Source organism: Mchenga conophoros, linkage group LG3, assembly GCF_057382185.1.
Source record: "Mchenga conophoros isolate Kocher_MC1m ecotype Shallow Benthic linkage group LG3, M_conophoros_male_GT1.1, whole genome shotgun sequence".
Taxonomy (NCBI): Eukaryota; Metazoa; Chordata; class Actinopteri; order Cichliformes; family Cichlidae; genus Mchenga; species Mchenga conophoros.
In genome coordinates this window covers 12,006,537-12,019,190 of record NC_140528.1, presented here as the reverse complement: position 1 = coordinate 12,019,190, position 12,654 = coordinate 12,006,537, and the positions used below count along the sequence as shown (strand labels likewise).

At 37.3% G+C, this 12,654-nt stretch overlaps 2 protein-coding genes across 2 annotated transcripts in view; both read right to left on the bottom strand.

Moving 5' to 3' along the window:
* Nucleotides 1–12,654, bottom strand: part of LOC146577274 (protein NLRC3-like) — a 276,198-nt gene that overhangs the window by 143,364 nt on the left and 120,180 nt on the right. The window lies entirely within an intron of this gene.
* Nucleotides 1–12,654, bottom strand: part of LOC146577275 (NACHT, LRR and PYD domains-containing protein 12-like) — a 138,933-nt gene that overhangs the window by 6,116 nt on the left and 120,163 nt on the right. Inside the window, exons 8-10 of the mRNA XM_085252751.1 lie at nucleotides 10,084–10,263; nucleotides 3,351–3,524; nucleotides 2,465–2,638 (exon numbers count right to left, since the gene is read on the bottom strand). Of these exons, the coding sequence (XP_085108877.1) occupies nucleotides 2,465–2,638; nucleotides 3,351–3,524; nucleotides 10,084–10,263 (528 nt within the window). The remainder of the gene's footprint in view (nucleotides 1–2,464; nucleotides 2,639–3,350; nucleotides 3,525–10,083; nucleotides 10,264–12,654) is intronic.

Below are 12,654 nucleotides of genomic sequence, written 5' to 3'. Positions count from 1 at the left end.
GTGCAAGATGCCCCTTCTGTGCTTCAAATGGAGCTCATTGAGCTGCAGTGCAACTCTGAACTCAAAGCAAAGTTCAGGGAGGTGAGTGGAAAAGCAGACAAGCTTGGACAATTCTTGAGAGACTTGAGCCCTAGTTTCCCTCGGTTTTCCCGAATGTTCAAGTGGACCATGTGCCTTTTTGGTAGCACATACTTGTGCCAAAAGCTCTTCTCCACTTTGAACTTCAATAAGTCCAAGTACAGGTCCAGACTTACGGATGATCATCTTCAAGACATACTGAGGGTCGCAACTGCTTCCTCCCTCAGGCCAAATCTGGCTCGGCTATGCGAGAGGAAACGCTGCCAGGTCTCTAGCAGCAAGGAGTAGGCAAGAGAAGCCATGTTCAGAAGAACAGTTCATTTTCTACAGTGTTCCATTCATGTTCAGAAGAAGGTTATAGAACTGTTAATACAGACATTTCAATCTAAATACAGCAGATATAGAAGACTGAAAGAAACACACAAGTTCACTGACTAAAAATATCTTATTATTATTTTATTTATGTATTACAGATTGATTGATTTTCTTATTAATTCTTAATTTGTTCATTTATTTTTCATATTTTGTGTTAAAAAATAAAAATAAAGAGATTTGAGAAGATTGGAATTTTTTAACCATGCCTTTCTTGTGGAAAACCTAATGCGGCCCAGCCTCACCCGGACTCTGCCTGCAGCGGCCCCCAGCTAAATTGAGTTTGAGACCCCTGTCCTACACCATAAATCAGTAAGAGAGGGTACGACCTCTCTCACGGCCCCAAGTGGTGTGTGCATGCCAGAGCACTCTGGAAGGCACACAGAGTCTTTACAGACTACTCAGGATCAAACCTCTATCATCATGCAATCGATTATACAACTCTAAGCATATATGAGTAAATATTTCTAAGCATAAATGACAATCAACAATATAAACCTTACAGCTGGTTTTAATAACAGAATTCATTTGTTTCTCAAATGAGAAAGAGCTATCGAGAAACACTCCTAAATCTTTAGTTCTTAACTTTTGCAGTGGGCCAAGGTCAACATTATCTGCCAATGCTAAATAGGCTGCCGTTATTAACTAATGCTAATTTGATGTGAATTAGCATTATGCACTAATGCTAATGCTTACTTTTTAACAATGTGAGTAGCTATTGCTAACACTATTTCCCTTAACTTTATAACAATGTGAACGGCTAATGCTAACACTCTTTTTCCTAGCATTACAACGTCTGAGCTGCTAATGCTAAGTAGGCCGCCATTAGCACCTACGTCTAATTTAAGGCAAATATGCATTTGAAGCTAATGCTCATATCGTTTTCCTTTGCTTTATAACAATGTGAGCAGGTACTGCTAAATAGCATTAGCTAATAACAGCAGTCTAATTTAATGCAAGTTAGCCTCATTTGCATTATAACGATGTGAGGAGTTAATGCCAAGTATGCTGCCATTAGCGGCTTATTCTAATTAGGGGTGAATAATTATTACCAGCTAATGCTAATATCGTTTTCTCTTTTTCCTTATAACAACTTGAGCAGCTAATGCTAATTTGATGCAAATTAGCATTATATTAGTGAGCAGTTAATGCTAAGTAGGCTGCCATTATTAACTAATGCTACGTTGACGTGAATTAGCATTATGCGCTACTGCTAATACTGTTTTCCCTTACTTTTTAACAGTGTGAGTGGCTAATTCTAAGTACGCTGCTGTAAATAGCTAATGCTAATTTAATGTGAGTTAGCATTATCCAATAACACTATTTTCTCTTACTTATTAAAAATGATAGTAGCTAATACTAATACTCTTTTCCGTTGGGTAACAACAAAGTGAGGAGTTAATGGTAAGTAGGCTGCTTTTAGCGGATTATTCTAATTAGGGGTGAATAATTATTAGCAGCTAATGCTAATATTGTTTTCTCTTCCCTTTTAACAATGCGAGCAGCTAGTGCTAGGTAGGCTAGCTGCTCCTGTCTGCCTCTTTGTAACACACACAGACTGAAATGATTCACAGCCTTGTTTCATCCTTCTGTCAGTGTCACTGACTGTCACTGTGACTGTGGACATACAGCATGGGAAACATACACATGGCTGACACTTTATTCGGTACACAGTGGCCACTATCTCAGGTATAGTACATCTGTGACCTAATAAAGTGTATCTAAAGTTACAAAATGTTGTCTCTGTCCAAATATTTATGGACTGTAGGTCTACTTTTAATGAAACTCTCAACATGACTTATCAGTTATCATTAATGTTCCTGCAAACAGACTACTTGGAGACCCCTGCATAAATATCCACGTACTATCCAGCTAGACTAGTGTGTCTGTCCCTGAAAATATTCCTGCATGTGTGATTGCTCATGTCTCATCTGCAGGAAACAAACAGGAAGTGAGTGAAGGACACAGAAAATGTTTCCAGCTCTTCCTCCTCTGTCAGACATTATCTCCATACCTGAGAGTGTCCAGTCTCCAGCCTGGATCCTTCAGTCCAGCCGACAGCAGCTTCATTCCTGAGGGACCTGGATGATTGTAGCTCAGGTCCAGCTCTCTCAGATGGGAGGGGTTGGAGCTCAGAGCAGAGGCCAGAGAAGTACAGCCTTCCTCTGTGATCAAACAGCCTGACAGACTGCAGAATCAGAATCAGAATACTTTTACTTTTGATCCCTGGGGGAAATTATTTAATACAAGTAAGAAAAAAGAGCTAAACTAAGAGAAAAGCAGGAGCGACTGTAACAGGCTCCACGCTGGTTGGCGCATGAATTAAAATTTATTAAAATTTAAAAAATTAAATTAAATTAAAAACAATTAAAAACCTCGTTATGGCCATTCATGCTGTACAAAGTAATTAGACATGTGTGGTATCTACAGAAACATCAGAATCTCAGCTAAAAGTTCACAAAACCATCTCAACAACCACCAAACAGCTGAAACAGCAGGTGAACAGATCACACAAAAAAGATGTAAACACAAATCCCCCTGATCATCTGTTTTTTAAACATGAAGCGTAGTTTTGGACGTTCATTTACTGCTGGTTCAGTGAATTTTGGTTGGACAGTGATGAAACCTGCAGCCTCAGAATCTGTGAGAAGTCTGCTTTCAGCACGCAACAGCATTGTTGTGTTGTGTAGATTCACCTCTGCAAACTCATCACTGTTTCACCATCATGTTTCTACTTAGACAATAACAAAGGAAGCAGTTCCCAGGAACTACTTCCTGTCTTGTTAACATAAGAGTATGTTGCCCTTCAAAACACCTCCACTTCTCCTCTTATTAGAGGACTGCCTTATTATTAATCTGCTAATTCTGTCAGTTGATGAAAGAAAAATGCTTGATCTCACCTGAGAGTTTCCAGTGTACAGCGTGGACTCTTCAGTCCTTCAGACAGAAGCTTCACGCCTGAATCCTTCAGGTTAATGTTACTCAGGTCCAGCTGTCTCAGATTAGAGGTCTGAGAGCTGAGACCTGAGGCCAGAGCTTCACAGCTTCTCTCTGACAGGTCACAGTGACTCAGTCTGAAAAATAACAGATAAACAATTACAAAAATAAAACACTTCTGTTGAAGTGTAATGAGATACTATTATATTTAGCAATATTTCATCTTGTTTTGTCAGGAAACTGAGCACTGATGCAGAGCAACATGTGGAGAGAATCAGAGGAGAAGAAGTGAAGAGAGAACAGCAGTAAAACAACACTGAATTGTTCAGTGTGCTTTTGATATCAACAGAATGTGTCAAATTTCTTTATTTTGTATTTGTTTTAGTAGAATTGATGATTATCACTTAGATAACAACCACAGGCCAGGTCTAAATTGCACTTTGGTGACACTTACACCCAGAAATATTTCAGAAACGTGGACAATTTGTGCTCCATTGTATTCAGTATTGAACAAACTGAGTACCGATGACCACTTAATATTTTTGATATTTCATTTGAGTTGTTCCACCTGATCTGTGTTAACTAGAATAAACATTTAAAAGCTAAAGCTATGATCACATATGTACTTACAGAGCTTTGTTGGAGGCTTTGACCACTGGCAGCAGCCTCAGAAGAGCCTTTTTAAAGGCTCATGTTCTCACTTAGATCACTTTATAGCTGTATATCTCAAATTTCTGTAAAGTTATTTATTTCATATTCTGTATAGTTTTTCATATTTATATCCTGTTCATATCCTGCACATAGCTTGTACTCACTACAGCCTGTACATACTTAGTTATAGAATATTCACAACATACTTCATACCGTGTACATTATAACATACCATAATAGACCCATTTCTGTAATATACTTACATATCTATACTATTGCTAATATATATTGTAATATATCTATATCACTAAAGCACTTCTGGATGGATGCAAACTGCATTTCGTTGCCCTGTACCTGTGCATGTGCAATGACAATAAAGTTGAATTCTATTCTAATTCTATTCTATTTATTTCTACTTACATTTCATTCTGGGAAAAATGGGGATTACTTTGAAAATGGGAACTATTTTCCCCAAAAATCAGCCCTGGATTAGTAAATCACTCCAACATGTTCTCAGGCAGAAGAAGCTGTCTTGTTATGAGGGAGAGAAGAAAAGCAGCTAAAATCAGGTGTAAAAGTAAAGCAGAGGATGAGCTGAATAAAGGACACTCAAGGCTGGCTTGGAAAGGAATGAAGTCCATGGTGGGGATGCAGAACAAGGAGCAAAGATGAATGTGATGCTGAATCAGCAGAAGACTTGGACTCATTTGATTCCAGCTTTTTTTTTTATTGACATTTTAGAATCACTATACAATACCATCAACTTCAGTACATATATATTTTTTTATTTTTTTTCTATATTTAAACAACTAAAATATCCATACAATAAGAATGAAAGAAGAAGAAGAAAAGAAAAAGAAGCAAAACAGGAAACAACATAAATAAAAAATACATAAGGAAAAAGAAAAAGGAAAGAAAAATAAATAAATAAATATAGGGAGTGTGTTTTTGTTTCCATTAATGTAACTAATTTTTCCTCTAGTCTTCTAGTAGTTAACAAAGTCAAAATCTAATGCAAAAGCAAAAACTAATTAGTCTGCCTTCCTCCATTACCACACATAAAGCTGTTAATCCTTTATATGTCCAATCTTTGAATCTGGTGTCCAATTTATTTGGAGCAAAATGTGTGTCATATGCACACCACTTAAGAACTGCTATATCCTCTTCTAGTTTATATTCTTTTATTACTGTTTCCCAAATTTTAAAAGTCAACTTGATCCATGGATTTTCAATAGTTTTTATTGAATTTTGCAAGCTTCTGTCTGCTATAATAGCTTGTATGGGGATGGAGGTCAGACTCTCCTCAATAACTTTCCATTGAGCGTCATATGAAGGATTACATCAGCATATCATAGGCCTTAATTGTGCTGCCCAATAATATTCCCTAAGAGAAGGTAAGCCCCACCCCCTTTTCCTTTGTTAAGTTGTAGGGTTTTAAATCTAATTCGGGGCCTTTTTCCTTGCCATATGTATCTTGACAAAATTTTATCCCATTCATTAAACTGTTTCTGGTTAATTTCTATTGGTAATGTTTGAAATAAATATAATAATTTAGGAAGAATATTAATTTTAATTGAGTCTATTCTCGAATATAAACTTAAATATGGAATTAGATTCCATCTCGCTATATGTTCCTTAATTTTTTTCTGTATTGGTAAATAATTTCGTTCTAATAGTTCTGTAAGATCCTTAGGTATTATGACTCCTAGATATTTAAAGTACTCTGTTTGCCATGCTAATTGATACTTATTTTTAATTTCTTCTGATGGAATATAATTGTACTTAAGCAATTGTGTTTCACTCATATTAACCCTATATCCAGATAGTCGACCAAAGTATTCAAATGATTGCATTAATTTAGGTAAAGAGTTTGATGGTTGACCCAAAAATATTAAAATATCATCTGCATAGCAGGCTAATTTATGCTCCTTTTCATGGATATTAATACCTTCTACTTCTTTATTTTGTCTTATATATTGAGCCAATGGTTCCAGATATAACGCAAATAATAATGGTGAGCACGCACAGCCCTGCCTTGTTCCTCTTTGCTGCTTAATACTATTTGATAGGTAGCCATTAATTTTAATCCTTGCCGTAGGGTTATCATAAAGTGCCTGTATTGTCTTAATTATATATTCGTGAAAGCCAAATGTATGCAAGACTCGGTAAAGAAAGTTCCAATTAACTGAATCGAATGATTTTTCTGCATCGATACTGATTACCATTGCTTCTATTTTATTCTTTTGAATATGATTAACAACGTACATTATCTTGTATTTGGCGCTCTCGAATAAAACCTGTTTGATCATTATGAATTAGATTAGGTAAGAACTTTTCTAATCGTCGAGCCATGATAGATGTAAACAGCTTGTAATCTGTATTAAGAACAGATATTGGTCTATATGACGCACATTCTAATTTATCCTTGTTTTCTTTTGGGATGGCAGAGATAATTGCTTCTTTGCAGCTAGAAGGTACTTGAGCCTTCTTTAGGATCCAATTCATTGTTAGAAGCATCACTGGTATTAATTCTTCTTTTAGCTCCTTGTACCATTCTGCCGTATATCCATCTGATCCTGGAGATTTATTTATTTTAACTTTACTTATTGCTATTCTTAGTTCCTTTTCTGTTATATCTTCAATCAAAGTTTTATTCTGTTCTTCATTCAGTACTGGTAAATCAAGAGAATCTAAAAAACTGTTAATTTCAACTATACTACTCTCTGTGTTATTAGCATACAGAGTCTTATAAAATGTTTCAAATGCACTCTGAACTTCTATTGGTTTATTTTTTTATTAGTTTTGTCACTGGATGTTTAATTTTGTGAACTGTATTATCTGCTATTTTCTTTTTTAGTTTCCAGGCTAATACATTCTTTGCTTTTGATCCTCCCTCATAATACCTTTGTTTAAGAAACATTAATTTTTTTTAAATTTCATATGTGGTCAAATCATTTATTTCATTTCTTGTTTTCCTAATTTCCTCCAATATATCCTGAGATGTTTTTCTTTCATGCCTTTTCTCTAATTCTTATTTTGTAGCTCTTCTAATTTCTTATTTCTCATCTTTTTCTTATAAGAGGATATTGCTATAATTTTCCCTCTCAGGACAGCTTTTAAGGCATCCCACAGTATAGGACGAGACACCTCACCATTGTCATTAGTTTCCATATAGAAGTGAATCTCTTTCTTAATTTGTCCTTTAAAGTGAGGATCATTCAGTAAGCTTGAATTTAATTTCCAATTATTGAGTTTTGGTTGCACGTTTAAATCAACAGACAGGTATACTGGTGCATGATCGCTTAACTCTATTGTTCCAATTGCACAAGTGCTTATTTTATCTTTATTTTTCCCAAAAGTTATGAAATAATCTATTTGTTCTGTCCTCACTAAGCGTTGTCCTCGTGAACGTAGACTCAGCTATACAGACAGCTAAACACTCTCCTAATCAAAATCCAGGGAACAGGCCAATGTGTCGAGTTGGATGATTTAATAAGGAAAAAGTGTGAAACTGTTGACAAAACCAGAAATAAACCAATAAAAATGTTGCATCAACATACAGTATAACAAACACATATTCAAAAATATGAACGCAATATTTATCTGCTTAGTGAGTGCCCGAATAAAATATCAAATGAAATCACACTCATGATCAAAACGTTAAAGAAACCACATGGCAAGTGAGCTAGCTTAACCTTACTAGCTTAGGTTATATACATATTCAAATTAAATTCTAACTACAAACTATATCACGCCTTCACAACAAATAATAATGCACACAAGTTGTCTCAGTGATAACAAACAATATTACTCACAGATGATGCCGTTTATCAACTTGTGAAGGCATGGATGGCAACAGATTAACGGAGGTGAAACTGCCTCTGGCTAGATCTTACAGAGTAAAAAAAATACACAAAAACAACCACAAGAGGGCAAACTGCTGCAGAACAGAAAATGCCTAATGCCAGCACACTATTCTTGTGTATAACGAGTGCGGTGAGGAAAAATAAGTATAATCCCTTTGGTAGGGATGCAAGTCTCTCCATATATCAATTAGTCCCACCTCCTTCATCAATGTATTTATATTCTTAATTAATGTTTTAGTATTCTGTGCTTTTCTATTGGAAATATCTAGCTTTGGTTGTAGATGTATATTTAAATCTCCTCCGCAAATTAGGAAACCTACTGTCTCTGTTACCATCACATCTATAATTTTCTTAAAGAAATAAATATCGCTTCCAGGGGGTGCATATATATTTAACAACGTGACTGGGTTCCCCTCAATGTTTCCCCTTACCAAAATATAACGTCCCTCTTTATCACTTATCTCAGATATTTTTTCAAAGAGTAATTTGCTTGATAACAGGATAGCCACTCCTCTCCTTCGTCCAGTTTTATAGGAAGAGGAGAAACTGTTGTATAACCCATTCTTTTCAGTTTTTCATGCTCCTTACAGTCTAGATGGGTTTCCTGTAGATACACTATTTGTACTTGTTCTTTCTTCATTTTAGTTACAATTTTATTACGTTTAATTGGATTCGACAGGCCATTTACATTTTATGATATGATTTTTACCTTATCTTTAAGCATACCCTTACTATTTGAATATTATTAATGTAACAACGACATGTACCATCAGACCACTCCCTAAACATACATAAGCAAACATTAATATTAACATTAAAGCTGTATAAAACAACAGCTACAGAAATAAGCTTTATTTGGTCAAAGAAAAATAAAAGAAAAAAAAAGACTTCCAACTGTGGGGTCCCCGATATGACCCTAAGTAAGCCCCGATAAAAGAGGGGGCTTCGAGGGGGGCCTCTCTCACCTCTATGTGAGACAGGGCCTTCCTTAGCCAGCAGGCCAATGTCCATTCTACTAATAGCATAGGTAGCACGTCCGCCTATTTTCAATTTCTGCATTGCCACTTCAGTATATTATTTCGAGATAAGAAGTCTTTACCAGTGTATATGGCTATAGCTTGATTCCAGCTTTGATATCATTGATTTCAATGAAGAGCTTTGTGATTGTAGCAAAGGGCTGGTAGCTCTGAGAGTCCCACTGATGAGGCGTTTGTGAAGGTTCGCAGTCATCTAAAGAGCTTAGAAAAAAAGGCATCTGGACTTCTTTAAATTTTTTGAAGACGTTTCACCTTTCACCTCTCATCCAAGAAGCTTCTTTATTTCTAGGGTCAAATGGTGGAGAGTCCCAGATTAGCCTGTGTACAAACAGACTTCAGCCATATGAGAGTGAGTGTGAGTGAATGAGAGCACACACAGGACACTCTGATCTCTGAATGTGTGTGACGCAGTGAAAAAGAGGATTGTACTGGATATACTGTGACTGACAAACAGAGTTTAAAGAGAAAGGTGTTTGGATTAAAATGGATTATGCTAAAGTGAACGTGCTAATGAAATCTGAACTGACTGAAATGTGAAGTGAAGATAATTCAGATGTAAAAGAGAGAGAAACTGATAATAAGGTGGGGCTGGAGATCAGTGAAGGGCATGTAAACACCTGACTGGTTGACTAGATATCAGATCGACAGTTTCACAGTTTTCCCTGTGGATTATAACTTTAAGAAGATGTGACATTCATCAAGGAATCCTGCTCTCCGGATTATTTCCATGAACACACCTCTAATAGGTTGGTTTAGTCTTTCCAAGTCATATCTTCCCTTAGATCTGTGGTCCAGGCTCCTAAAATCATCCTAGTTTTACAAGCACTACAATCTAGAGGAGAACTGCACTAACAGGTGTGACTGATGAGATCTGACCTGCAAGGATACTCATGTTTATGTATATCAGGACAAGCAGGGAAGACCTGGACATCAACTCTGTCAGGCTGCCTGAGTCCTCTCACCCACATCAGCTCAGAACTCTGCATTATCTACTGAGTCAGACTCAGAGGATCAGGGATCAGAAGTTCTACAAAGAGTAGAACCAGACTTCCTGTATAGAGGTGTGTGGGCCTACTGATCCACAGTGTCAACACAACTTTCACATCATATTCATCTCAGCACAACTAAACCATGAGACTGACCTCAGAGTTTCAAATCGACATCGTGGATTCTCCAGAAGAACACACAGCTGCTTCACTCCTGAATCCTGCAGGTTGTTGCAGTCTACACTCAGGTCCAGCACTCTGGGATACGAGGGGTTGGACTTCAGCGCTGCTGCCAGATAATCACAGCTGATCTCTGACAAATCACAGTCCTTCAATCTGAATAAAAAATGAAAGATGTAAGTTTATTAGACAAAGTGTGAGCTTGAAATCATTCAGTGTTTCATCATCTGTTCAGAGCTGAAGAAGGTTCAGAATGTAGAAGTTTAGAAAATGGAAACTCCAAACAGCTGAAGCCAACAGGAAGCAGCTTCAAACAAACAAGAGAAAAAAATGAATTTTTCACATTGAAGTCGTACATTTATCATAAAGTTGTCAAGTTTTGCCGTGTGAAATAAAAAAAACTGAACAGGAATCCTCAGAGTTGAACCCTCTGCACAGAGGTTCAGGTTCCTCTTCAGGTCCCAAAGTGCAGAACAACAAGGTTTCAAACAGCTTCGTTCCAGCAGCATCAGCCACAGAAATGCAGAGATACTTCTTTGGATCTCTTGGTTGTGTTGTATGATGCTGTGTTTGCATATCTGGTGTCTGTGTTGCTTTGTGAGGACGGATCATTTACTGCAGCTCCAGATAAACAGAGCTGGACCTGAACCTGGTAGCTTCACTTAGAAGACACTTGTGACGGGAACGTCAGGTCAAAAAAGTGCCCCTCTGACAGCCAAACCCATCTGTTCTCTGATTGGATAGTTACATTTGTGATTGACATGACATTGACCAATCAGATGAAAGGAAGAAAAATAGGGTCAAAATTCGTACTTGTAACTTGCAGGTTTTTTCTTTGGCTAAGTCCACACACAAATCTTTTTTACACACACACAAATCTTTTTTACACACACACACACAAATCTTTTTTTACACATACAAAGTTTTTTTTCACGCACACACAAATCTTTTTTACACACACACAAATTCTTTTTACACATACAAATCCTGATTTACAAGTACAAAATATTTATGACCACATTTTGAGCCCATACAAATGTTCTGCAGACGAGTCCATGCGCTCACAACAAAGCTCAGTGTGGACGACGCTGTGCACGCTCCAATGCTGATTGGTTAGAAAGTGGGCGGGAACAGGGAAGAGAGCGACAGCAGTGTTCAGCACAAACACGAAGGATCAAAGAAGAAGAACATGACAAGCTCAGATGGAGGCTGCAGTGGACACTTTTCATTGTTTTAACATTCGCTTTCACTTCAGCTTCACCAACAACAGCACAAGCAGAGCAGCCCACTGACTGCGTGGCCGTGACGGCGCCCCCTGGTGACTGTAAACCACTACAACATGTAGACGGCCGTCTGCTGCTCATTTCTTTGCCACCATCACAGGAGCTCTTTATCCTGTTCTACACTCTCATTGGTTCTTTGTGTGCTTGTTTTTTACAACAGTAGTCATTGTGATTGTTCAAAGAAGACAGTCAGCTGTGACTAAATGTAGCTCCTACAGCAGTGATGGGAATAACTACTGAAGCTAATCCAGTATCAAAGCTCAGGAATCAGCAGCTCCCACCTCGTTTTCTTTGAACAACTATTTTTAGCTGCTGTGTTTTTGTGTTTCTGCGGACCTCAGACATCCTGCTGCTCTGGAGAACTCAAGCTCTAAAGGCTTCAGCCTTTATCTCCAAGAAACAAAGCTGATCATGGAGACCCAGCAGGTCAGCTGATCTGTGGACAGCACCAGCATCTTTAAGTAAGTCTGAGAGGTGAGCAGTCTTTGGAAGCCTTTACTGTCTGATAGTCTCAGAGCAGGATTTGGATCATTATTTGGCTTTTCTTCTATTATTATGTTTAGTTTCTGCTTCACAGATATTCTCTGAGATGTTCTCTGAAATGTTTCCCACTGTTGGACAAACTTTCACAGTTTCTTCATAAAGGAGATCTCCTGTGCAGTCATTCTGTGATAATATGTTAAACACTGAATTATGATTCATATCTGAATGTACTGACTGTTAATTACTGATGAGAACATAATCAGTAAATATAAATATGTTTGAGTTTGGCTTTGATGAATCAGAATAAAAGTAATAAAATAATGATTTTAGAGACAGGCCGAACTCAGGCCAGCTGACAGCCTGTGTACAAACAGACTTCAGCCATATGAGAGTGAGTGTGAGTGAATGAGAGCACACACAGGACACTCTGATCTCTGAATGTGTGTGACGCAGTGAAAAAGAGGATTGTACTGGATATACTGTGACTGACAAACAGAGTTTAAAGAGAAAGGTGTTTGGATTAAAATGGATTATGCTAAAGTGAACGTGCTAATGAAATCTGAACTGACTGAAATGTGAAGTGAAGATAATTCAGATGTAAAAGAGAGAGAAACTGATAATAAGGTGGGGCTGGAGATCAGTGAAGGGCATGTAAACACCTGATTGGTTGAGTAGATATCAGATCGACAGTTTCACAGTTTTCCCTGTGGATTATAACTTTAAGAAGATGTGACATTCATCAAGGAATCCTGCTCTCCGGATTATTTCCATGAACACTGAT